The 25,713-nt window shown below is 41.1% G+C and overlaps 4 protein-coding genes and 1 non-coding gene across 8 annotated transcripts; 2 read left to right on the top strand and 3 right to left on the bottom strand.

Moving 5' to 3' along the window:
* Positions 1-76: 76 nt before the first annotated feature.
* LOC101073553 (phospholipase B-like 1) lies at positions 77-5,139 on the bottom strand. Its single transcript, XM_003976305.3, has 11 exons — positions 4,949-5,139; positions 4,526-4,748; positions 4,282-4,365; positions 3,865-4,006; positions 3,624-3,761; positions 2,421-2,565; positions 1,868-2,068; positions 1,656-1,796; positions 1,385-1,570; positions 1,061-1,167; positions 77-982 (listed from the first exon to the last, which is right to left on the bottom strand). The coding sequence occupies exons 1-11, from the start codon at positions 5,121-5,123 to the stop codon at positions 806-808; spliced, it is 1,719 nt and encodes a 572-aa protein (XP_003976354.2). The 5' UTR covers positions 5,124-5,139; the 3' UTR covers positions 77-805.
* A 142-nt stretch (positions 5,140-5,281) lies between these two features.
* On the bottom strand, positions 5,282-5,354 carry trnar-ccu (transfer RNA arginine (anticodon CCU)). Its single transcript has one exon. It is a non-coding gene; the product is annotated as a tRNA-Arg (tRNA).
* Positions 5,355-5,589: 235 nt separating this feature from the next.
* Positions 5,590-10,038, bottom strand: LOC101074890 (PRKCA-binding protein-like). 2 transcript variants are annotated; one of them, XM_029832229.1, is made up of 14 exons: positions 9,897-10,027; positions 9,526-9,529; positions 9,433-9,482; positions 9,188-9,299; positions 8,899-9,027; positions 8,255-8,321; positions 8,027-8,116; positions 7,883-7,936; positions 7,732-7,794; positions 7,517-7,650; positions 7,354-7,446; positions 7,204-7,254; positions 6,984-7,128; positions 5,590-6,654 (listed from the first exon to the last, which is right to left on the bottom strand). In XM_029832229.1, exons 3-14 carry the CDS (start codon positions 9,471-9,473, stop codon positions 6,398-6,400), a joined length of 1,236 nt encoding a protein of 411 aa, XP_029688089.1. In that variant the 5' UTR covers positions 9,474-9,482; positions 9,526-9,529; positions 9,897-10,027; the 3' UTR covers positions 5,590-6,397. The 2 variants fall into 2 exon arrangements, with proteins under 2 accessions (XP_029688089.1, XP_003976360.2); XM_003976311.3 differs by lacking the exon at positions 9,526-9,529 and having other exon boundaries at positions 9,433-9,506; positions 9,897-10,038.
* On the top strand, positions 8,636-11,766 carry LOC115248474 (galectin-1-like). Of its 3 annotated transcripts, none has more exons than XM_029832231.1 (5): positions 8,636-8,728; positions 10,720-10,788; positions 10,950-11,029; positions 11,106-11,277; positions 11,437-11,766. In XM_029832231.1, exons 2-5 carry the CDS (start codon positions 10,780-10,782, stop codon positions 11,581-11,583), a joined length of 408 nt encoding a protein of 135 aa, XP_029688091.1. In that variant the 5' UTR covers positions 8,636-8,728; positions 10,720-10,779; the 3' UTR covers positions 11,584-11,766. The 3 variants fall into 3 exon arrangements, with proteins under 3 accessions (XP_029688091.1, XP_029688092.1, XP_029688090.1); XM_029832232.1 differs by lacking the exon at positions 8,636-8,728 and adding an exon at positions 10,043-10,157; XM_029832230.1 differs by lacking the exon at positions 8,636-8,728 and having other exon boundaries at positions 10,340-10,788.
* Positions 11,767-20,161: 8,395 nt separating this feature from the next.
* On the top strand, positions 20,162-23,361 carry LOC115248467 (galectin-1-like). The gene is made up of 5 exons (XM_029832219.1): positions 20,162-20,606; positions 22,498-22,566; positions 22,728-22,807; positions 22,884-23,055; positions 23,215-23,361. Exons 2-5 carry the CDS (start codon positions 22,558-22,560, stop codon positions 23,359-23,361), a joined length of 408 nt encoding a protein of 135 aa, XP_029688079.1. The 5' UTR covers positions 20,162-20,606; positions 22,498-22,557.
* Positions 23,362-25,713: the final 2,352 nt, after the last annotated feature.

The raw sequence follows: 25,713 nt of genomic DNA, 5'->3' as shown, positions 1-25,713 counted from the left end.
CATGTGTGTCCCAGGGGGCCGAGACCAAGAGTTTCTTTTGAATTTGCTTTGGAATGACGATACATCGATACTAATGTGCTTGATTCACTCATTTAATGCGGCAGCCACTTAAATGCCAAGCTGCAGAGAGCTTTGACTCAACTTTCATTCTCTCCTCTTTTTACAACACCGGCACTCTTGACACCATGAAAACTATAAAATGAAGAAAAATGACAAATGCCATATTTCCACAAATCATACATATTTACATTTTAAACTTTACACAAATAATTTAGTAAACAATTTTTTTTTTAACATGAAATTAGTCCTTTAAACTATTATAATTGGCAGCTCCTATTTAAATAAATATGAGAGCTTCTTTCTGATTGATTACTTCCTTTTACAATGACAACACAACCCTCCCTCCTCCCTCCTTCCTCTTCTGAGGGTGCTAAGTTTGAGCTCAGCCTGCTAGCAGACATCCAGGACGGGAGTCACTGCAGCGCAACACAAGGTTGAAGACAGGACCACGGTTTATGCTGTAAACTTTAATAAAGCCACATGTCAGAGAGGTATTATTGCACATTTTATCCCAGTAAAGTCAGAGGCTCATACAAAAAGATAAACCTGAGATGTTTGCAGAGGTGCATCAGAAAGTAGCCCTGAGTGTTACACTGTGGCCATGTGCCGATATAAAATCATCTCACCTACCCTGAGAAGTGAAAAAAGTAATTGAGTCACTGTTTCAAAATCTGGCAACCGTCCCCCCCCGACAAAAAAAAGAAAGCAATTTGCATCAGGCAGATGAGGCAACTGCACACGTAGCTCAAGGCTGGAAGAGGATAGGCTGCATTTGGACAAAGGTGAAGTTGTAGTACTTCGGCAGGCCCTCGTGGCTGATATTGCCAAATCCATCCCAGGCGAAGGGCGGGAGTCCGTTCTGTGTGGTGGGACCGTTTATCGCTTCTGCTCTGAACTTCCCAGCCATGAAAAAGTCAGTCACCTGAATGAGAAATAAGGAGTATAGTTCAGGAGGAAGAGGGCCGTGTTACCGCTACTCAAGGCAGACCTGCCGTGGTACCTTGGTATCATAGCAGCCTGACGGTGACGCCTTCCTTGGTTTCAGGTCTCCGCGGCAACAGATGGATTTGCAGGGGTCACCTTTAGAATATGGGTCAGACTTGTATTCTGTAATAAAAGTAAGTTGTGTGGTCACAGAACTGAAACTAGGGTCTGCTCAGAGGGTTCTGCCTGTTAAGGTCAAGCTAATCAGAGTCTCATTATACTAGCAACTAAATTAAAAATGCTACATAAAACTACCAAACTGGTAGTTCTCGTTTGGATGGGAATTTCAGGGGCAACCAGTTCAACCCGGGTCATCTGTGTGCCGCTGGGGGTCACGCACCGTTAAACCTCATGATGTGCTTCAGTGAGTCCAGGTCCTTCACGCCAGCCTGGTCACGGCGGAAGATCTTCGCTCTCGGACAAAGATCATAAGAGAAGTCCTCTCCGCGCTTCTCCCACATTTCTCCGTAACCGCTCAGGGCATAAATGTTTGGGTGGAAAGGGATGTTGTAGGAAGGCCAGTACCCTGTCACACGTGTGTCCGAACCAGAGAAGAATTGGCTCAGATGGGACAAGAGGCAGAAGACAGAAAGGGAAGGAGGGGCTGTTACCTCTGCGGAGAGCCTGAGTTTGGTCGGAGAATTCCACCAACCCAGGGATCTGCTCCACGACGGTCAGAGCGCCATCATCAACGTTGTGACCCAGCTGGACTTTACTTCTGTCCAGCACCATGTACTGGTTGTTGTACGTCCCTGCATGAACAACAGTATTAGTAGCAGCATGTATTTATTGTTTACAGCAGTAAACTCGGCATCTGACCTACCAGAGTTGTATTTGGAGAAGGTTTTGGCCCATTCTTCTCCACTGCGTGCCAAACTATGAGCCAGCCTGACCCTCTGCCATGCAAACAGGCTGTTGGGGGTAACTGTGTCGAAGAGGGTGGAGTTGAAGACGTCGTTGCTGGTCTGCGTCATCATCAGGCCACTGCCCAACAGATAGAAATCATCCAAAGACATCAGGAATCCTGTGGACCAAGTGATTAGTTCTATGAATTCATGATCTAGACCACAAACAGGGTAGTGAATAAATAAGGAATAATTAAAATCAACAAACACTTGGAGAGTCAAAGGTAAATTGTCTTTACGCCGCAAAAAATATGACATCAGACTTCCCAAAATGGCCTCGGTAAAATAGCGGAGCAGCCAGAAACAAGCCGCAAATGCTGCATTTGCATATACACGTCTGAATTTTAAGGAGAAAACACTTAGACTTCTTCAATAATTATTCGTATTGTGTCGCAGCCATGTTTGTTTTTTGCTCCTATTTTGCATGGATACAGGAGACGCTGAATCTGCTCGGCGTGCTTCCGTACGTACCAGGGTAGCTGCTGAAGGACAGCTTCCCCGTTGCTGTGTGGGGCTCCGTGATACGGAAATCCCAGTGCTTGTAAATCCGCATCGTGGCAGCGTAGGTGTACCAGCTGGAGTGGGCGAACAGCAGGTTCTCAAAGCCCGGCAGCATCTGAAAGCAGTATTAGTTTAGGCTTCCAACACCATTTCATCATATGGTAAAAACAACAATGACCCCACCCCCCCAGATATCATGCTGGCATATAATTTGCTTTATAAGCTGCACTATAATAAAGCAAGTATGTCATCTATACTATATAATGTAAATGACTAAAATACAATGGAACCATACATTTCAGTAGATTAATTACCAAGTGGGATTTCAGCACATATAGGTACTGTGTATATGGGTGGGGGGAATATTACGGGAAAGGCAACATGTCCTGCCTATGCTTGCACATCAACGTGACTTATCTCCTGGGGAGTTAAGAAGCTTACGTCAGCTGCTGCTACACTGAACCAAAGATTTGCTATTTCACGTGGCATGTTAAGGTTTTCATGACACTTTTTGATCAATAGAGTTCAGATATTTCAAATTGCGTCGTTAATACCAACCAACAATGTTCATTAATGGACAATTCTGGTCAAATTCAAGCAGGGGCTACGCTTTCCTAACATTTTAGGAAATCTGTGGGAATATTTTTAATGAGTTGCTTCTGTTAGGCTGTGGAACTGTCTCTGCATCGCCAGAGCTGTGTTTCACAGGAGTGGACCTGTTCTTTCAGACCTAAAATATTACTAAAATATTAGTTAGGTATGGCCCCAGGTTGAATTTGTTGGAATTGTTCTTTAAGGTGAATATTTGCATCTTGTTTACTCTGTGGATGTTGTTAAAAAAATAAAATTGGTCCAGCTACATGACTTTATTTCTATTACTGCCCACAATTTGAATTTAAAAAAAAATATCACGACAAAACGTTGCTGTTTTAGGAATAGCCTATATAAAGTGCTTGGAATTTGCTTATCATTATTTTAAATACAGATTGTTCAGGTGTAATAACAGCTAAATACAATGGTAATCAAATTCATTATGGAGAGATTAAATTAGTGCACGTGGAACACAGGCAACATGCAGCTTCTGTCCTGAAATGTTGGTTGTGCGAAGCCATTTATTGTCAGAGTGCACTAGCGGGTCTCGTGCCTGGGTTGGAATGTGTTTTGACCTCTGACCTTGATCAAAGCAGAGCAGTGGCCCATCCCTGGACGTTTGTATCTTAGCAGATGGCCTGATGACGAGGCCAGCGCCGGGATCAGGTCCAACAGGTCACCCACTGCGTTCAGGAACTGGATGTCAAACAGGGAGAGCGGCTGTGGGAAGAACAGCAGATAAACACCCGTGAGGAAAAACGGGTCTGCCAAACAAACACCGGGAACAAACACTTGTCCATTAGACACAGAGAAAAATAACAACCTGTTTGCCTTTGGTTTTGGCCCAGTCTGCCAATCCTGCTTGTAGGCCGTCCATCTGAGCGATGATGAATCCCACGTGTCTCCACAGAGGGTCAGAGCTTTTGTTCAGTTTCACCTGCTCTCTGGCCCATGAATCCTGCTTCCTAAACATACAGGAGCGACATTTGAAGCTTCCTTTGTCATTACTTATAATGTCATAATTATTAACTGTAAAACAACCTTGTAACAACATTTCTGTGCCCACTGTGCCACCAGTGTCCAAAATCCACTTATAAACTGAAATTATGACATCAACACTCAGTTGTAATGTAGAAGTTCCATTCAGCCCATATATTTCTCACACAGAAATTATAACCACATTAAATGTTCTAAAATGCATTAGATGGAATATATATAGGGGAAGAGGACAGATACTCACACCAGGAATCTATGAACCAGGTCGAGGGTCTTTGAGTCATGGATCAACTGTGGAAACATGTTGGTATGATGATCCATCATCTGCCTCAAAAAGACAAAAATAGAGCAATAAGAACCTGAAGTTTCTAAAAGTGTGTCTGAGTGACTCCCCACTCCTGTTTTTCTGTCCTGTTTTGGAAAGCTGGGGCCAGTTAAGGATTTTACTGATCATCACACGCATCAGTAGTAACTGGGATTCCACATACTGGGCGGTCAGGAAGCCTTCCAGGTATCCCGCCAGGAAGAAAATGACCTCATCTGTTTCGGGAGTCGTTCCATAGCCGGCACGGATCTCCAGGACGCTCCAACCTGTGCTGGACAGGGTATCGTTGAAATACCCGTATGCATCCCCCTCTTGTTCCAACACCCCCTCCTTCAACAGGACGGTCTTATGCTGAGGGTCCCAGTACACCGTGGCTGCGGCCGTTCCTGAGGAAATGTGGAAGTGAAATAATTCGATTTTTAAAAAATGTCTACCCCAAGTCAAAATCCCGAACTTAATCAGTCGCTTTCCGACTGATTATTTAAAAAAATGTGGTATTATCGATTTTAAAGTGTATAAGGAAATCTTAAACATACTAGCAACAAACATCTCCTGATCGGTTGGTGCGGGCTTGAGAAGAACGTACCTTTACTGTCAGCGGTGGAGCTGGTGGCAGGAAGAGTCAGCAGAACAAATGCACAGGTACTGGTTAATAAAAACATGACTGTATCGACCGAGACAAAGAGGGAAAAGTAACGTTTATGCGACCGCTGAAAGGAGGCAAGGATAAGTAGGCTGTTCTCTGACGAGGAGGAAGTCATGTGAAAAAATGTGGAACAATGCCAAACCGTCCAGACTGGAAAGCGGCTGAAAGGGTAAAATATGCAGACAGAGAAGTCATGTGCGGAGACAATGAAGTATTATACAAGTCAGTTAAAAAAGACAACGGTATCTAGCTCCTTCTGTATTCAAAAGTTAACACCCCAGATGGGACTCGAACCCACAATCCCTGGCTTAGGAGGCCAGTGCCTTATCCATTAGGCCACTGGGGCGGCGTTTCTGTTTCTCCATATATACCGGTATAATACCATACATATTCTTTTGATTTAACCGAGGACAACGGGGTTAAAGTATGGTATAGAAATATTTTTTCTAGGCCATTAGTCATATTTGGTATGTTTATCAGTGCAGATCATTGATAATAAACTAAATATATTTATAATCTAATAGCCATCCTGAACATTTACGTTTACAATAACACTGAGGGAAAGAAATCACGCAATAACACATCGATAATAAAATCTATTTGCAATAAATATTGTGCAAATGAGAAGGAATGCAGCAGAGTTTTACCTTTCCTTTACAAACCAAGGTCACAACAGAATAACATGCTGTCAAAACGAAACAACTGAAAGTAAAGCAGGCAAATTTTACAAAAAAGAAAAAACCCTTCAAACTGATGTGGTCTAAGTAGGAAACATTCAATCAGCTTTGTTTTACCTAGTGCAATAAAACAGCAGAATCATATTCAATGAATACGCACACTCAAACAGGGGTGTAAATCTGAATGCAGGTAATGCATTTTCTAATAAGATCATAATAAACATTAAACTTCATTTAGCAATTGGCTTAAGGACAGACAGAGTAAGTATAACCAGTGAACCTTTTATGCATTTAAATACATCTCTCTGTATTATAGGGCAGGATTTTTTTTTTTAAATAAAGCAAAAAATAAATACAAGAGCATCAACAACCCACAACAGGCACACTTGCACCAGCTGGAGGTACTGCACTTCAGTGAGAGTGAAGAAGGCACACCTCTGGACATAAAGCTGACAGAACAACAAATCTCCCAAAACACCTGGATTAAAAGGAATTTACTACAAAATAAAATCAAATCTGCTGATTTGAAATTTCCAGGGGAAAAAAGAAAACGCAACCAACGTCGTCCAACATAAAAGCACGGCAGTAGTGAATTTCGGAGCTTTTCATCTTTGACATTAATGGTGTTTGCAGTCACTGTGGATTTTAGAAGATATCCGCTTCCTGATGGTGCTGAGGTTGCTTAAGAGCAATGAAATGAAAGCACACATTCTCAATCATCATCAATGAGTTTCTCAGCACCGTTCTCTGCTTGTGTGCCTCCTCGTTCCTTCCCACCGCCTCCTTCTTCCTCATCTTCCTCATCTCCAGGGTAGGAGGAGAGCGAGTGGCTGCCGTAGTTGATCATGGTGCGGGAGAGGTCCACCTCAATTGGGAAGACATCGGCCTCCTTCAGGACAGAGTAGCAGTCATCGTAGTAGTGCGACATGCCCGAGACGAACCGCTGCAGTTGAAACACAATGTCCTGGACTGAAAGTGAAGAAGTTGAGGGAACAGTTCAGTTATTAAAAAAAAGAAAGAAAAGGTTTTTGTTTTGAAAATAGCATCAGCATTGCTACAAAAAAGAAGACAACTCAAATCCCAGACAGATTTTTGGAAGAACCCACAGCTCATACTCATGCTGCGTGAATCAAAATAATTATTTAACTACTCTTTTAAGCAATGTTTTTACCCACCGTTACAGTTGAAACCTGCTTGTTGCTTTCTTCTTACATTCAATCTTTAAATATTTAACTTGATTTGCAGTAACAAATCCTGTTTTGTGGACTTTTTATCCAAAAACAAAAAAACAAACCAACCATGTTTCTGGTCCAGCAGCTCTATTTTCTCCATAACATCCTTCCTCATCTTGGCAAAGCGAGCTCGGGCCTCCTGCCGGCACCTCAGCACCAAGCGGTATTCATAGTTGCCTGTGCTGACACGATACAGCGGCTCCCCCATCGCCTGCAGGAAAAACAAGGATAATCACCTTTCCAGATGGCGAGTGTGGAAACACAGAGACTTAAAATGGCAACTCACGATACTGCTGTACTCCTCATCATCCATTTCTTTGACCTTCAGGCAGTACGACTGAAAGACACAAAGTGTCACAAACACAGAACAGAGCGGCTTTGGCACAGTGAAACACATCACAGTGAAACTGAACCATTCGAAGCGCTGCCATCTTACCAGATATTCAAACTTCACGTCCAGGTACTTGCGGATGGTGAGCTTCGTGTCTGGTATGGCTTTGTGAAGGTACGTGTTGAGATCGTGGAGCATCTGGCCAACAGGATCAAGTCAGAGGTTGTAAATGAAGGTATGCTGTGCAGTGCTGCACATCTCTACTCACCGGTTTGATGGTCTTTAGAAGCTGGATACCGTATTTCTCAATGTTACGGTGAGCATCGGCAAATTTGACAAAAGCCTCACTGGCTGCTGCCTGGGGCTCTCGCACGCCGATAACAGAGAAGACATCCCCAAATGCTGGAAGAGGAGATTAGATGAACAGTCTGACAAATACAATAGCTGGCCAAAATTGTAAGACTTGGCTCTCAAGCCACTCACCTCTGTGAGACTGGGAGAGCTCAAAGAAAGCTCGCAGCAGCCTCTTTGTGTGCTCCATCAGCCCTACAAGGGAAACGGTATTGGGGTGAAGCGGCGTTGAATCTTGGTGAACTGAACACTTCAACTCTGCAAAAGTAAAGGACAGACTTACCTTTGTAGAGCTCTGCTGTTTTCTCAAGCTCCTCCAGTTTTTTGACCAGTCCATCTAAAACATATCCAAGCAGATAGATCTCCTGTGAATAAATGTAACTTTCTACAGGTAAAATATCTACACTTCCTCTTATAATAGGCTCACCGTTGCACAGAATAGCTCGGCTCAGTCCAAGAGCATCTGCAGTTCCTGAGCTCATATTCTCCACCAGACGATGTTTTACTTTTTTTAGGACTGAAACACAATTAATATGTTTACGCTACCACTGCATTGACGACCCAACAACCCAAACAGAAGAACTCCATATAGGATTCTTAAAACAAGAAACAAAGCCAAGCCTTAAACTGAGTCTGGGTCTGGTGGAGGAGATACCTATGTCAAGAGACTTCCCCTGCTTTGGATCTGCCTGCAGTTTGTTGTAGTGGATTGTTGCTTCCCCCTAAATAGACACCAACAGATTAAGAGTCAAATTGTAATAACATTCATAGAGTGAACAAATATTTGCAATCCAACATATTGCATAATTAAACGCACCATGCTACTGGGAGGGTTAGGGGGTAGCAGAACCCAAACCCTTTAAAACCCTGCACCGTTTCTTTAATCCACAGTAATCCATCACACAGGAAGTCATGGAATTGTTTGGGGCAAACAATGGAATGCCAAAAACAACACAGCCACTCTGATTTGGTGGTGTTATCCCACATGTTCTGGACTATTATCATCCCTTGTTCAGCAGAGCAGAACATTCCAGCTAAGCCCCTCTTCTCCACAGACTGGTGGTGACTTTATACGTATAATTACCGCTGGAATATTCTCAATTTAAACGAGCCAGCCGGACAAAATAACGTGAGTATTTGCAGATTCTTCTATGCAGGGTTAGGAACCTTTAGTTTGTATGGATTGAACAAAAGAACAGAATATACAGGTGGAGGTGTGGGTGAGCAATTGACATAACACAACCTAACATAGTCTAGACTGAAACTGCCTTGTAATATTGTTTTACAGCATTAAAGTACCTGGACGGCCTGTATCATCTTGGCAACTTCCACTTTAGTTTTTCCTTTTACTGGTTTGCCATTGACGCCAGTGATTTCATCGCCAGCTGCCAGCGTCCCATCCAGAGCTGCTGGGGTGTTATCAAAAACCTTTGATGAAGCAGAAAGCGATTTAAAAGAGAGTCCTGTGTTGACAGATTCAGTTTTATGAAAACTGTTAACTTTTACCAGTTGTAAAGTGCTTAAACTAGAACTTTAACAGAAGCAGCGGGTCACATACTGAAGTTGTAGTTAGAAGTTGTGCACTTACCTGTACAATGTAGAGACAAGGACAGTATTGCGCCCCCCCTCCAATGCTGATCCCGATTAGATTATTACTATCTTTCTTCAGACACACAGTACCAGGAACCGTAGGTATACCACTGTCGGTCAGATTGACACAATTTATTGACTTAGGATAGAACTTTTTGATACCCCAATATGTTTTACACGATATATGGCTCCTCAAAAAATGGAAATGAAACCACACAGACCAAGAATTGTTTGAAAACTCACAGTTTGTCTTCCTCCAGTTCGTAGTCCATATCTGTGAACATAATAAGACAGGGGCGCCACAGTCGCTGTCACCCCTGTCATTAAAACAAGACAAACACTGTGGGAACACGGGACAAAGTCATTATCAGAATAAAGCCCGGGATCAGTGTGTTTCGGGATTCAGATTTCACCGCGTTGAAGACAATGTTGACGCGCTAGTTGTTGCAGTGGATGGTGGACAAACAGCTGCTCACTCGCTTTGGAGGCATTGTCCGATGTTACATTATCAAGTTGATGTGAAAATGGTTGACTTAAATCTTTGGATCATATACTAAACACAACTGTAGAATATAATTACTATTTATGTATATTTCTTTTACAATCAACGATAGAATAAACGGTTTGATAAGGCTGGTTGACTAGCTGCTAGCAAGTGCGAAGTCAAATTCCAAGCATGCACTAATACAAAAATATTAACTGTTTACCTTAAATTGGCTATTTTCCCGCGATTAACACCCCTGAATCGGTCGAAGCAAAATGTAATTAATGATATGTCTGCTCTAGTAGGAATTATATGTCTTTCTTTATCCACTGACGGTTCCTAATATTCTCTTACGTCACTTCCTGAAACATAGCGGAAGTTTTCTGTAAGAAAACTACAGCAAGTATTGACAAACTCATGAAGGTTTTTATTTTTTATTTTTTAAAGAAACAAGTTTGGTTTGTAACAGTTCAGTACTAAATTTGTAAGTATTCCACCAGACTTTAAAATTTTTATTTTCTTTCATTAGTTTTTTGATGTAGTTCCATATACATATATATTTCCTCTAGGTGATTACAAGCAGGAAAAACGTTAATGTTACAAAATAATGTTTATGATGAATGTTCAAAAATTGTGTCCTCTTCGACCGATTCGATTGTTTTGTTACGTTTAAATACCGGAAGTAAAGGGCGTGGCCTTGGAGTTGAGGAACAGTTTACCGTATTGACCACAAGAGGGGAGACATTGGACATTAATCAAAGATAAAGAACAACTCAATGCAAATGTAATAAAGTTTTTGCAATAAAATAGCATCCACGGGTAAACAGGCGACATTATTTTTTACAGCGTTTTATGTGTTAATCATTATCAGATCAACTGATTGGCAGGAAAATAACAATGATTGTATAGTGTTGTTCTGAAATAAATGATCCAATTAACTGTCATAAGGAAAGAAAGATGCATAGAATCTCTTCAGAGGAGCTGTTGTTCCTCCCCCTATATAGTGAGAAAAACATCAGTCTCAAAAGTACAATATTGCTTTCTAGGACGTATTGCTGCTGCCATCAACTGCTTCCATATCTCCAGAGGTCTGAACCACACCCAAAATGAGCATGGTACAGTATTTTTAAAAAATATATAATAATTATACAGTTGTTTTTTAAAATTGCTTATAGATGTATTTTTCTCACGTCTGTTTGATGCTTGACTGTTTATGACTTTGTTTGAGCTTATAAAACAATGTTGGTAAAACAAACGTTAATATCTATGTCTACAGCAACTTGAATTAAAGGATGTGATTCTGAGAACTGGAGATCAGCTGAAGATTAGGGGGTTTGTTTTGCATGATGCAGACAGGTAAAACAAACAAACCTAGTATACTTTCATAGATATATTTCCAACACTTTAATGATCTAATTTGGGATCAAACCAGGTTCCATATTGACCTTGGCAATGATGCAAATGACCTGGCACTCCATTTTAACCCTCGTTTCCATGACAACGCTGATGGATCTGTTCTGGTTTTTAACTCAAAGACAGCTGGGTGTTGGGGTGAAGAGAGAAGGGAAATACCCAACCCCTTACACAGAGGCAAGGAAGTCAAGGTAAGAGAGATTTGTTGAGAATTGTTGTCATGTTTTGTCCTAAAAGCTGCCACAGTTTATAGAAAGAAATGCAGACCTATTCCCTCAATCACATCGTGATAACCAGCCTGGAGCAGAACCTCATTTCATTCTAATTTATTCTGTTTTCTTCTTCTTCAGATTGTGTTGAAGCTGGCTGGAGATGTGTTTGAAGTGGAAATTCCCGATGACCATGAATTCAAGTTTCCAAACGCGGAGAGTGTTGATGTCATCAGTTACATCAGGATTGGTGGAGACTTCAAACTGACATCTTTTAAGATCTGCTAAGAGATACTTACATAGTCAGACTCTTCCACTGGAGGGCAATAATCACTAACAGGATTTAGATCAGGCATGTCCAAAGTCCGGCCCGGGGGCCAATCAGATTTCATACGGCCCGCAACTTCAGTCTTACAATGTATTATTTATGGCCCGCTGGCACTAACAGAATAAATAAATCACTAAAATGTAATTCCTCCTTTCTTGTAGATCTTGTAAAAGACAAGAGCAAAATTTACTTGTTTTAAACTTGAATGATAACAGACAACTTTGCATTAGAGTTATCAAACTCATGGAAATTTAAGGTATTCCATACAGTTCAGTGTTCAATGTTATCTGACTCTCCAGATATGAATTAAAGGCAGAATTGTGTTTTTAGAGTTGGTCACGTCTGCCTGAGTGGCTTATATTTGGTTACACTGCCATTTGAAAAATAAAGAGAATTGTGACAATGAAAATTGTTTTATAATAGTGTACATTTGCATGTAACTTTTCTGGTTAAAAAAACATCAGAAGGATCTACTGGCCCCCGGGCATCTTCACGTTATCAAATCTGGCCCTCTTTGCAAAAAGTTTGGAAACCCCTGATTTAGATGGTTGCGATTCCATAAAATATTGACAGGGAATAAGGACAGAGAAACATAAACCATTTAAATCTCAGATCGTTGTGTGTTTCCTTTTTTAAGCCAAGTAGTTGATCAAAAAGGAGCTAAATAGGACAAGAAAAAATGTTTGATGACATTGTAGGTTCGATTTTACAGGGTCTGTCAAATTTGAACCAAGTTGAGTTCTGCTTTTGATCACTGAATATTTGCTCATACACAAATGTGTATGTGTAATTTTTATCAGTGGATCCCGAGCAGGTTGAAATTTGAGCTGACTAAAAAATACATTTAACTCATCAGTTTATCAAAAGCTGAGACCTTAGCTAAACCCCTTCAATCAGAACTAAAAGAGTCAAAAAGGACGTTGGTAGCATCTTGTGGGTCCGTTCAAATCTGTGTCCAGCCATGCTCGATGCTTGATGTCTGCAGGAGGCTGGTGGTGTAGAGGCCTTGCTGAAGGACATCAGTGCTGAACTGTTCACTTTCATTTCCATCCATCCCCAATCCAGTAAAATAGGGAAGAAATGTAAAAAAAAAGGACAATCCCTGATTAATCTGACAGCTCTTATATCAACAGAAAATGTGTGTAAAAAAGAAATCAATCAACACTTTAACTATTCTGTAATATATTTATTATTGAAAATGTTCCTAATTTTTCAGGCTTTAAACTGTTGATGATAATAATGAGGATAATATTTCATCCTGCCCACTTTGATCCTCACCTGCTGGTGAAGCCAACATGTTGGAATTATTAACATGATAATTAACATTTACTGATGACAGCAAGTGACTTTATAGTTCTGAATACAACTGAACACAAAAACAAGTGTAAAACTAGAAAAAACAGATTTCTAAGATCTTTCCCAATTTGATGAAAGATGAGAACAAAAACTAACACAAAGGTGATTATTTAATTTAAGCACAATTGCAAACTAGATTTAAAGTCCAGCAAATCAAAAGAGAGGAATCTCTTATCTTTCTTTAATGAAGCCAAAACATTTTGCCTTTTCATTCAAAGCAAAATATCATACATGAATTTTGAAACTCAACATTTTCGAATCATTTTGTCACATCCTGTCACTCAATTTACATCCAATTTTTATAGAATTTACATAGAATCTTTTCAAGACATCGTCATAGCAACACTTCTAAAGCAGGCTTTATATGAAGAATGTATACTGCTGTAAAGGGAAACAAAAGTATTTTGTCAGCAGTTTTCTCTTCCCTTCCACTCTGCATCAAAAGACTGGAGAATAGCTTCATGCTCAGTGTTGCTGTTGCTCCAAGATTTCAACCAACCCTCCAGTTCTCCACCATAGGCTTGTGTTTGAGGCTACAGTTCATCCAGACTTTTGATGGCATCTTCTTTCTTAATTTCTCCCCAGTTATTGGGGATTTCTCCATACCCAGTAAAACGTAAGTCGTAGCGCTTCTCAAGCTCCTTTTGAAATCGACAGGTGAACCATTTCCAAAAAGGCAGCAATGATCCATCAGAAGTAATCTCCCATGAGGCATATCTCTCTCCAGCTGTTTGATATTGTTTGTAAGGTATGGTCACATCTGGATCATGATCAGGGCCAAAGACCCAGTCACTTGCAACCAAAGTTGTGCAGGACTCAAAGGAAAAAATTCTTGTGCCACAAAAATGGAAACCGTTGACCCCAGTGGGTCTGTGAAAAGGGGCGCTGTGTTTGTCAGGACTGTGGTCCTTTACCGTGTTGGTGCAAACAGCTGAACAGAATGGACAAGTGACCCAGCAGCAGTTACACAGCTGGTCAATCAGGATCTGATCAGGCTGCAGCCTGTATTTCTTGATCTCATCAGGTGAGAGATCTCCCATCATCTCCTTGTTGGATGTGAGACCTGTTTCTATCTGCTCTTCAAGAAAGTCACAATTGTCTATGTCACTGAAACCTTCACAACTAATACTCAATTTAACCTTATGTTCAGTCAGCCTGGAAAATTCTTTCACCCACATCTCAATGTTTCCTCTCTGTGTTTTTACTGCTTTTGTTGCATCGTGCAAAGCTTTTATCAGAAGCTTTGTGATGTTTTCAACTTTCCTCCTGAGAATATTTTGTACCTTATCTCTATTGTCTTTGATGTATTTCTCTACTTCTTTTCCAATGAATGTCTCCATATATGTTTTCGGTTTACGGATGTAGGTCATGAAACCAACAAAGTCTTCATTCTCAGCCAACAATTTCATCATGTGCTTCTCCAGGTTCGTCCTGTTCCCATTGAACACTGGATGGTTACATCTCATCTCATCAGCTAGATTTGCGGCTGAGTCGATACAGGAGGCCTCGATGGTGGAATCCTTCAGTTGGTCACAGATCAATCCTCCAAAGACCACAGATGATGAGCTGTCTTTGCAGAAGGCTTTGAAAGCTTTAGAGAATTGTGGTTTCTTGCTTTTAGCATAAATGTATACATCGTTGTTGTGTTTGAATTTTGTGTGGGAGTCTTCGAGCCAGCTCTTTAATCTGTCACATACATACAAAACCAGCTTAATACTAAACTCTTTGTTCAGAGTGAATTTCTTCCCAGAGTCAAAGGCTTCCACTGCTTTTATTACATTTTTGCCTACTTCTTGCAAGTATGTAATATTATAGCCTGTTATTGCCACTGGTTTGGCTTTTATTGTTGTGAGAGCCTCTTCTTCAACGGCACTGATCAAGTCTCTGATCAGTTTCTGTTCCTCATTAGAAAGACGTCCTCCCATGAAAAATTGTTTAGCCCGTTTATAACCTTGCTGTACATAATTTAATTGGCCTTCGTCTTGATTATTGTGCTTTCTAGTCACATAACAGCTGTAATTTCCAGCCTCCGGGATTTTTTTGCAACTGCCGCTGGTCTTTGTTTGATTAATCATTTTCCATTCAAAACCGAGCTCCGTCAGAACGACTGTGACATCGTCTGCTATGTTGATATTGGCAATCGGTTTTGTGTGTGCTGTTAGTTCTGAAAACCATTCAGCCCAAAGAGAGTTAAAGTGTTTCTGAAGTTCCTTTTTATCTTTGTCCTTTAACGTCACAGCGAGCTCTTTGCTCTTCTGTAGTAGGTTTTTCTCAAGCTCTGTCTTCCTTTCATCAAGTTTTTTACAAGCTTCTTTCTGTTGGATAACAGCATTTAATTTTGTTGCAACTTGCTCCACCATTCCATCAAGAAACTCTTTGATTTTGGTCTCAAACCGGCTTCGCCACTGAGCCAGTACTTCACTGTCTCCATCCTTGTCAAAATAATCTGTCAGACCTTTTGTTATTTTTTCACATGCTTCGTTGAGTTGGTTATGAAGATCAGGGTGACTGATTTTGTCAACTGTTCCATTTTCAATTTTGACGTAAAGCTGGTTTTCAACAGCCAACATCTTGTTTCTCAGGGTCCAGGTCCAGTTCCCATACGCTACCTCAAGTCTTCTGTACACTGATATTTCATAAGTGTTCTTGAAGCTGAAAACAAAGTTTTCATTCAACAGAGCATTCCACAGGTCCTGAACTTTGCTTTTGAACTGTGATAAAGTAATCCCAGTGGACTGTGAAGCTTTAGAGATGATAAAGTTCTTCAGATCTTGGATGCTTTCACTGTAACCTGGATTGGGAGGAGCCATGGGTGGGCTTCCCTCCCACAACTGGGCAAAGTATTTGACATCTTCATGCACATTAAATGAAATGACTCTACTGAAGCTTTGAGCGTCATAAACCTCCTCTTTTGCAGCTAGTTGAACCATCTTGTCCAGTTTTTCTTGCAGACGTCGCCTTCCCTCCATGTTCTTTTCTGCAGCTGCTACATCTGCAACATTCTGGTGAACAAACACACAGCTGGGAGAAAGTTTAACGACCTTCATCCTCATGAAAGCCTGGACGACAATTTGCAAAACATCTTGCATCTCAGAGGGGTTCTCTCCAAAGACGTTGATCAGTGTCATGTTTCCCAGACCTACGACAAATGTGGCCAGTTCATTGTCACGATGAAGAGTACTATCACCTGCTAGCTCAAGAGCACGAAGTCCTTCAGTGTCCACCACCAGAACATAATCAAACTTCAGGAGGTCCCTCATCTCGTCTGACACTTTGAGCAGCTGCATAAATGCACCTTTTGTGCATCTGCCAGCACTCACTGCAAACTGTAATCCAAACATGGCATTCAGCATTGTTGATTTTCCACTGCTCTGGATGCCTAAAACGGACAAAACAAAAACTCTCTTGTCACCCAGTTTTTGGATGACTTCTTCTAAAAGTCTTGGGATCCATGTTATAGGCACATGACCTGCATCACCATCCATCAGCTCGATTGGGTGCCCTGATATCATCAGCTCTGCAGCCAGTTCAGGGTACTGGGACCAGTCTGTTTGTCCTGTCGGTGGTTGTTTCTGCAGAGATGCATGGGCTTCATAGATCTGACCCATTTCTCTATAGATGTGCTCCAAGCCGAACGTTGCTTTATGTAGTTTCTCTGATATTTGTTCAAGCTCCTGTTGCTTTGCTCTGAGCTGATCGGACTGCTCAGTTTTCTCTTTCAACATCAACACCTCTGACCATGTGCCATCATAGTTTTGGAGAATTGAAGAGACATTCTCTGTGGTGAGGTCGTCTATTAAGAGCTGGGTCCATTTCAGGAAATACTCTTTCTCACTGGGCGTCAGAGATGAGATGCCTTCAACAAATACATTTACAAGTTCACCACAAAAATTCCTACATTGAATTTCTCTAATTTCTTTCAGTTTCTGCTGCTTTTGGCTTTTATCCATCTCAGCTTGGTCTTTGAGGCGATACTGTTTCTTGTTTGTGTCACACCACTTCTGCCACATTTCACCTTGACAGGTGAGGAATTTCTCTTTAATCGCAGAAACATCATGTCCCTTGATTAAATCCATCACCTTCTCTGCAGCAGCTTTTCCCTTTTGGCAGGCTTCGTCTTCTTCATCCAGCCTGATTCCAGAGACCGTAGCCATGGACTCAAGCTGAAAGGAATCATGGGGTCCAGCTAGAATATTTTGAATGATTCTTTTCAACTCTTCAGAAACATTTGACTGGCCTCTGTCTTTCAGACCAATTCTATACTTCCCCTTGGTGAACTGAACAGTATTGGATTTCTCTTCAACAATAAGTAAAATTAGAGGCTTTGTAGACTTCATGAGGTCTCCGATAAAGTTTCTGTCACTTTCACTCCGAGCAGAGATGAGAACAACAGTGACTGAGGATTTTTCACTCAGTATGCTGCGCTGCTTTTCCAGAAGCCGAGCATCACCGTGAAGGTTACAGAAAGCAGTGCAGTCAGTGAACGCATCGTTGGATTTACCAGCAGGGCAGTACCAGGCAATCTCTGCTACTCCTTCCATCAAATGGCGAGTTTTGGTGCTTCCCTGGCAGTCTCTGTGGTAGAAGGTGTTATGACGGCTGCTGATCAAATTGTTTATCAGCTGAGACTTGGAGAGCGACAGTGAACCCAGGCGGAAAAATGACACCATGGGTGTCTTGGCGTTGCAGATTGGCACAGTCTTCAATGTGACAGTGTTTGAATTATCTTGGTTTCCTGTTGTTTTCCATGTTTTCTTTATTTGTCTGAAAGTCCACAATGGACATTGGATATCCATCGTGACTGGGTCAGGAACAAGCAAAGGTAGGGCGTACTGACACTGGGATAATTTAGTTATTAGATTCTGCTTTAAAAAGCTGTCTGAGCAGTGAAAAAGTGCCATTTGTATGTCCATGGGATGCACACTTTGCTGTTTTGATTCACTACTGTCTGGCATATAAAGAAATGCAGCAAAAACATCTTTTTCTGCCTCAACAGTGCTGGACTGTGGAACAAGATCTGACTGTCCTGGATCTGGATCATCTTGTGTGATAGGAATATATCTGGCTGTGTAGTCTAACAACATCAACTTCTGTGAAAACATAAGAACAACATCCTTCTCACATGTGCCAGGCTCCTGTTCCAGAGGTGGACGTATTTTAAGGAAGTCAGCAGGAGTCAGCTTCTGTCTGTACTTGTCTTGAAGGCAAAGTCTTCCCAGGAGACTGGAGAATTCAGCTTCTCGTCTCTTCATAGTAGAATCATCAGACGACTTGGGCAGCTGCTACAAATAAGCAGAGAATTGTGCATGTTGTGAAGCCCGAGGTAGCACAATACTGCAGAATGTGAATGAACTGTTCCTGTGTCTGAATTTAGAGGGTTTTTTTTTTTTTACCTTTCTCCTGGTTTCATCCATAGCTGGATGTGAAGAATCTGAAACATATTTAAAATGTGATTATTACAAAGTCAGAACAAGATGAGACAGGAACAGTTTAATGTGATGAACCATCTGAAGTCTGAACCTTTGTTGATACTGACTTTATTACCATGTAATACATGTGTAACAGTGACCTTTGCAGGAGATTCAAGCCACAGCTCATTTTCAAAACTCAACGAACATTTGATTTACCTTAATGGGAAAATGTCACAATATTAACAGTCCAACCTGATTGTTGCTGTCCAAAATGTTGGATTTTCTGGCACCTCTCTTAAAATGTTGCAGTGAAATTTGAGATTGTTTTCAGATTAGTTTTAATTACATTGCTGGAGGGATTGTTTTTGCTGCTCAATGTAACTGAGTAATTTACACTTATTTCATCTCTCTCTCTCTCTGTCAAACTTACCTTGTTGATTTCCCTGGAACTCTGAGGACTTGATCTTGTCTTCTTCATGGGCTCCCTCACACTTGGGTCGGGTGTAACAGCTGGGATTATTTTCTTGGACCATGACGTCTACCTTTTCCAACAGTGCCAACATTTCTCTTTGGTCTGTCATACCTTGTTTGCATGTGTGGTATCTTTTGTCATTAAAACTATCGTCTCTTTTCAGGTTTGTCAACGCACTTTTACATTGTTCATCAGACTCGTGAGTCACAACTGTCAGCAAATATGGCAACGATTCCTCTCCAAAAGCTTTCTCTAACCACTGACGTCCTGCTCTATAAGAGCTTTCATGATGACTGTTGGACACCAGTAAAATAAAGGCATGAACGCCTTTATTCAACTGACACGTTTCACTGTTTTGGTGACCGAGCAGATTAATGACTGAGATGTGACGACCACATAAGTCGTACAGTCCCTCTGAAATCTGCTCCACATTTGCTTGCTTGTCATGGTCAAATAAGATGTTTTGTGATCCTGTCTTCATGGAATTGGTGTCACCAACTAACACAAGTGTGAGTTCAGCTGCCACTGAAATAAAATACACAGAGAACATTGATCTTAATATACAGAAGAAAAATAAAATAAACCTAATAAATCTCAATTTTATATATTGACTACAATACTTTTACTATTTCATCACTACACTGATGTAACTGAGGTGTACAATAGTTTTTAAAACTTCAAAAATTACCTTTGTCACTTGAAGACATCTTGATTTTAGAATCCCATAAGTCCTGGAGCACCAGTGGGTCACCTCCTGTAAAATACAAGTTAACCTTTAAACAAAATTGACTTGTAACGTTCTGGTAAAGACCAGAATGTGGAGAGAAATGGTTCAAAACAGGTGAGAGGAAACACTGGATTTTGGGGAGGGAGAGCCTAAATACACAATAAAAGGTTCAGAAAAAGATGGGAAGTGGATCCACGTAAAGCTCGGTTCAACCGTTTCCCAGTTGGCTGTGGTTCTGGATGTCATTTATAGGCAGATCATGACAGTCAATTCAGTCTCATGAGAGATAGTTCAAGAACTATTTTTCAAAGTTAATAACACGTCAGACTAATAAATAAATAAACTGAACAGAGTAGATTATTCAGCATTTGATCAGCAGCACTTAACGGCATTATTTGCACATTCAAATTCTGCCTCTGGGACACACATTTTATTAAAAAATAACTTTATTATATTGTTAGCTTTACTTTTGTAAATGAAAACTTTTTTTTTTTTATTGTTGCAGGGTCACTGTCACATGACAATTCTGATCATTCAAGAGTAGTTAACCTAGTTAAGATAGTCAGATAAGCAGAAAGCCCATGTTGTCACATAAAAGTTTCCACGTCTCCAAGGTGAAGCCGGTCGCTGAGTCGGATCTGGTCCCCGCCCACGTGTTGTGGATGGGGGGCCTGCCGACACAGTCCGGAGCATCCTGGATGTCCGTCACCGAGGACGAGAGTTCCAGTTCCTGGTCGACTGGGAGGGGTACGCGATCGTGGGTCCCCCGCCGTTTCATACTGGACAACAGCCTCCTCCGAGACTTCTACTGCGCCCACCCGGATAAGCCTGGGAGGGCGCCTGCCCTACCGTCGGAGAGTTTTGGTGTTTCCCCCACCCCAGCCCAGCTCGTTTGAGGTCTCCACGCCGCCCTGCTGGACTAGAGAACGCGCAGGACTTGACTCCTGTGTTGGGTCCGCTCTGGAGCTCTTTGTGCGCCCCGGGAGACTGGACGAGTGCTTCCCTGCGGTCCAGGAGGATTGCCAGTTTGATTTTGTTAAATAAAGACTAGTTTTTGGACTTTTTATCACTGCGTTTTGCCTGCTTTCGGGTTCTGTAAAAACCGAAACCTTAACACTTTTTCATCCACCCAAAAAGACTTTAAGATAAAATGAAGTTAGTCTGTTGAATGACAGTACCCCCCTTCTCTATCGTGTGCCTTCAGCACCGTTCAAACTCAGATGGTGATTATTTTATATGTACAACTTTAGTGGGAAGCTAAGCAGGGTCGGGCCTGCTTCCGTTGGGTAACGTATTGCGTCACTTCCTGTTTTCTCAACGTTCGTGGGTGCGCCGTGTGTGTTGGTTTCACTTTTATTTAAACTTCTTTAAAATTGAATACTCGGGAAATTCTAATCACTCGATAACAACAAGGAGAAATAATCCATATTAAAAAAAAATACAGGACTCCGCCGATTATTAGCACTAACATGGCCTCACCGTCACAAACACAACTGTAGAATATAATTACTATTTATGTATATTTCTTTTACAATCAACGATAGAATAAACTGTTTGACTAGCTGCTAGCAAGTGCGAAGTCAAATTCCAAGCATGCACTAATACAAAAATATTAACTGTTTACCTTAAATTGGTTATTTGCCCGCGATTAACACCCCTGAATCGGTCGAAGCAAAATGTAATTTATGATATGTCTGCTCTAGTAGGAATTATATTTACTTTCTTTATCCACTGACAGTTCCTAATATTCTCCTACGTCACTTCCTGAAACACAGCCGAGTTTTCTGTAAGAAAACTACAGCAAGTATTGACAAACTCATGAAGGTTTTTATTTTTGAAAGAACCACGTTTGGTTTGTAACAGTTCAGTAATAAATTTGTAAGTATTCTAGCAGACTTTAAAAAATTATTTTCTTTCATTATTTTGTCAAATTTTGATGTAGTTCCATATACATATATATTTCCTCTAGGTGGTTACAAGCAGGAAAAACGTTAATGTTACGAAATAATGTTTATAATGAATGTTCAAAAATTGTGTCCTCTTCAACCGATTCGACTGTTTTGTTACGTTTTAATACCGGAAGCAAAGGGCGTGGCCTTGGAGTTGAGGAACAGTTTACCGTATTGACCACGAGAGGGGAGACATTGGACATTAATCAAAGATAAAGAACAACTATCACTCCCGTCAGAGAAGCACGGACCACAGTTCTTTTGACACAGATGATTTATTGGCACGACATCGCCGTAAACGCCATCACCACCGTCGAACTGTTTAGCACAACACACAATTAAACAGGTTTCACATATACAACACGTACAAACGCAACATAAGAAAAACAGATTACCTCGCTGGCTGCACCCCTGAGGGAATGAGTTTACCATGAGCAAAGAAAAACGTCTTAAAAAGAATGTCTTCTGCAACTTCCTCTTCTTGCAGTATTACCTCAAATAAAAGTTCGTGGAGTGAAGTACCACATTAAAGGTCCGTCACTAAACAAAGAACAGAAACCACTTCCGCCTGTATGATGTGTTAAATAAAGGAATTAAATATTCATAAAAATAAACAATGTTAAATAAAATATTCTACAGACAAAAAATGACAACATAAATGATATTTATGGCAGTTAAAACAACTCAATGCAAATGTAATAAAGTTTTTGCAATAAAATAGCATCCACGGGTAAACAGGCGACTTTTTTTTACAGCGTTTTATGTGTTAATCATTATCAGATCAACTGATTGGCAGGAAAATAACAATGATTATATAGATTATGTTGTTCTGAAATAAATGATCCAATTAACCGTCATAAGGAAAGAAAGATGCATAGAATCTCTTCAGAGGAGCTGTTGTTCCTCCCCCTATATAGTGAGAAAAACATCAGTCTCAAAAGTACAATATTGCTTTCTAGGACGTATTGCTGCTGCCATCAACTGCTTCCATATCTCCAGAGGTCTGAACCACACCCAAAATGAGCATGGTACAGTATTTTTTTAAAATATATAATAATTATACAGTTGTTTTTTAAAATTGCTTATAGATGTATTTTTCTCATGTCTGTTTGATGCTTGACTTTTTATGACTTCGTTTGAGCTTATAAAACAATGTTGGTAAAACAAACGTTAATATCTATGTCTACAGCAACTTGAATTAAAGGATGTGATTCTGAGAACTGGAGATCAGCTGAAGATTAAGGGGTTTGTTTTGCATGATGCAGACAGGTAAAACAAACACACCTAGTATACTTTCATAGATATATTTCCAACACTTTAATGATCTAATTTGGGATCAAACCAGGTTCCATATTGACCTTGGCAATGATGCAAATGACCTGGCACTCCATTTTAACCCTCGTTTCCATGACAACGCTGATGGATCTGTTCTGGTTTTTAACTCAAAGACAGCTGGGTGTTGGGGTGAAGAGAGAAGGGAAATACCCAACCCCTTACACAGAGGCAAGGAAGTCAAGGTAAGAGAGATTTGTTGAGAATTGTTGTCATGTTTTGTCCTAAAAGCTGCCACAGTTTATAGAAAGAAATGCAGACCTATTCCCTCAATCACATAGTGATAACCAGCCTGGAGCAGAACCTCATTTCATTCTAATTTATTCTGTTTTCTTCTTCTTCAGATTGTGTTGAAGCTGGCTGGAGATGTGTTTGAAGTGGAAATTCCCGATGACCATGAATTCAAGTTTCCAAACCAGGAGAGTGTTGATGTCATCAGTTACATCAGGATTGGTGGAGACTTCAAACTGACATCTTTTAAGATCTGCTAAGAGATACTTACATGGCCAGACTCTTCCACTGGAGGGCAATAATCACTAACAGGATTTAGATGGTTACAGTTCCATAAAATATTCACAAGGACAGAGAAACATAAACCATTTAAATTTCAGATCGTTGTGTGTTTCCTTTTTTAAACCAAGTAGTTGATCAAAAAGGAGCTAAATAGGACAAGAAAAAATGTTTGATGACATTGTAGGTTCGATTTTACAGGGTCTGTCAAATTTGAACCAAGTTGTGTTCTGCTTTTGATCACTGAATATTTGCTCATTGTTGGATCGCGATACCTCCTGTATGTAGCTGCCGATCCGCGTGTTCGTTGAATGAAGACTTCGAGAAGTAAAGTACCAATTTCAAAATGTATTTAACAATAGAATCAATTCCAGACACAAATATTACAGAGCTCCGGGCCAGTTCATAACCCTAGCAACAACAAAGTTAATTGTCAGGGCACGAAGTCTGACAACCTAACTATCCCTTGGCCCAGTCCTTTATAGTCACACACATGCAAATTCACAATGTCCATGCAATCCACTCCAGATCCCCTGCTGAGATGTCCTCGTCCTCTTCCTCCAGTCCCTTTGGTGTTGGTAGAGTTCTTCTCTTCCATTGTTTTCCCAGGCCAGATCCCATTCTTCATGCAAATGTGATCATCATCAACCCCCCTGATGTCCTGTTTACAATGAGTGTTTGACACCCCCTGCCTGACTGGCTCCTGAGATAACAGTAGATCAAACAACAATCCTGCAAATGTCTCTGTTCTTAATTACATTTAGTCTACCTTGCCTAACTTCTAAGGGAAGACAGGAACATATGGTGAAACACATAACAACAAGATAAAGACAATTCTCAACAATCCCCCTTTTGGCCTAGCCTAAGCTAGGCCAATACAACAATTCATTGACAACTCCTCTTGATGTAATGAAGAATAATAGACGTTTAATCATGGTGCCATCGTCTTTAGATGTTCCTCGATCCGTCCAAGCGTTCTCTGTGAATTATCTGCTGGGGTACATTGATTCCAGTAATACCAGTGTTAGGGTTAATGTGTTAGGGTGTTAGTATGTTAGGGTTAGGGTTAACAAGTAATGTTCACTCTGCAACTTCAAAGTGGCCTGTCCACCTGTGCCCTGACCACTTTGCTTGATGACTCTCAGAAGAACCCACTCAGCTGTGTGTGGAATTCCTGGATCCTTACTGACTGGTTACAGAGGTTGCCTGTTGGGAGAAAACTGAGAGAGTCGTTTTTAGTTGACCAAAATAAAATCTACATTTCATAAAAGTGCTGGGCTGGCCTATGGATTGTAAATCTCTATTCTTAAAATGAGTTCCATTGTCAGATCTAATTTGTTTGGGAAACCATGTGCCGGATTAATCAAAAATTTAATAACGCTTTTTGCCTCTTCTACTTTTACGGGAACCGCCTCTGGCCAGCCAGTGTATGCATCCACTGCGACGAAGAGGTATCGGAACCTATTGACCCTATCTAACATATCAGTGAAATCTATAATTTTCTTGCCCATTGGGGCAACTGGAAACTTTATTCTCTGCATCATTCGTGGTTTCCCGCAGTGTGTCAGGCCGTGGGCCTCTTCCAGAACGGCATCTAACAGACCGGGCGGGAGAACAGGTCTGCCGTCTGGGCCCGCCAAATTCCTTCAACTTTCACAGCCCCCCTTTTCCTTCCAAACTGTTTTTTCATGTGGAGAAGCTTCTTCTTGATCACAACCTATTCTTTCCCTGTCGTATCTTGGAAGAATTTCCTGAACCGTTTTCTCTGCCATCAACAAACTGAACCTTTGTTTATAACCTGCTGCCTTCCTTGCTGCCTGATCTGCCGCCTCATTACCTTTTCCCTCTAAAGAGTTCTCCTTGCTGTGACCTTTGCACTTTACAACTGCGACCTCCGCTGGCTCCATGAGTGCCTGTGTCAGTTGCCTCATCTCTACTTCATGTTTTATAGGTGAGCCTGATGCTGTGTTAAACCCTGCCATATTTATCCCTTCATGTGTGTGTGTGTTATGTGTGGTGCAGTTAAAATCTTGTCCATCCTGGTCTGTCTAAGTGAGGTCATGGTGAATGCTGCTGAGCTGACCAGTGATACCACGCTATGTGTTGTAAGTACCGTCAGAGCGTGACCCATCACTAAATGTAACACTGCCTGGTACCTCCGGGTAGTTGTGATATGGGCAGTCCCTTTGCCAATGACCATACCCTTTGCAGGCATGACACTGATCTCGGCCTAAGTACCCGCCTATCAAGCCGTATCCCTGCCCGCCGTGTCTCCCACACATGCCTCCCCTTGGACTGACCCAATACGGGTTTATCGGAGCAAAATCTTGTTG

The sequence above is a fragment of the Takifugu rubripes genome, unplaced genomic scaffold (genome assembly GCF_901000725.2).
Source record: "Takifugu rubripes unplaced genomic scaffold, fTakRub1.2, whole genome shotgun sequence".
Lineage (NCBI taxonomy): Eukaryota > Metazoa > Chordata > Actinopteri > Tetraodontiformes > Tetraodontidae > Takifugu > Takifugu rubripes.
The sequence above is the reverse complement of the archived record's forward strand: the minus strand, read 5'-3'. Positions and strand labels throughout refer to the sequence as shown.

What these genes read in the sequence shown, in the direction of transcription:
- LOC115248474 (XM_029832231.1), top strand. An exon ending in GTTTTGCATGATGCAGACAG is followed by an intron (nt 11,030 to 11,105) that starts GTAAAACAAACA and finishes GGATCAAACCAG; the next exon opens with GTTCCATATTGACCTTGGCA. An exon ending in ACAGAGGCAAGGAAGTCAAG is followed by an intron (nt 11,278 to 11,436) that starts GTAAGAGAGATT and finishes CTTCTTCTTCAG; the next exon opens with ATTGTGTTGAAGCTGGCTGG.
- LOC101073553 (XM_003976305.3), bottom strand. Translation starts at nt 5,123, where the DNA reads ATGACTTCCTCCTCGTCAGAGAACAGCCTACTTATCCTTGCCTCCTTT. An exon ending in CTGGTTCATAGATTCCTGGT is followed by an intron (nt 4,007 to 4,281) that starts GTGAGTATCTGT and finishes CTGTATGTTTAG; the next exon opens with GAAGCAGGATTCATGGGCCA. An exon ending in CCAAAACCAAAGGCAAACAG is followed by an intron (nt 3,762 to 3,864) that starts GTTGTTATTTTT and finishes TTCTTCCCACAG; the next exon opens with CCGCTCTCCCTGTTTGACAT.
- LOC101074890 (XM_003976311.3), bottom strand. Translation starts at nt 9,473, where the DNA reads ATGTTCACAGATATGGACTACGAACTGGAGGAAGACAAACT. An exon ending in CTTGTCTCTACATTGTACAG is followed by an intron (nt 9,028 to 9,187) that starts GTAAGTGCACAA and finishes GCTTCATCAAAG; the next exon opens with GTTTTTGATAACACCCCAGC. An exon ending in GGGGAAGTCTCTTGACATAG is followed by an intron (nt 8,117 to 8,254) that starts GTATCTCCTCCA and finishes ATTGTGTTTCAG; the next exon opens with TCCTAAAAAAAGTAAAACAT.
- LOC115248467 (XM_029832219.1), top strand. An exon ending in GTTTTGCATGATGCAGACAG is followed by an intron (nt 22,808 to 22,883) that starts GTAAAACAAACA and finishes GGATCAAACCAG; the next exon opens with GTTCCATATTGACCTTGGCA. An exon ending in ACAGAGGCAAGGAAGTCAAG is followed by an intron (nt 23,056 to 23,214) that starts GTAAGAGAGATT and finishes CTTCTTCTTCAG; the next exon opens with ATTGTGTTGAAGCTGGCTGG.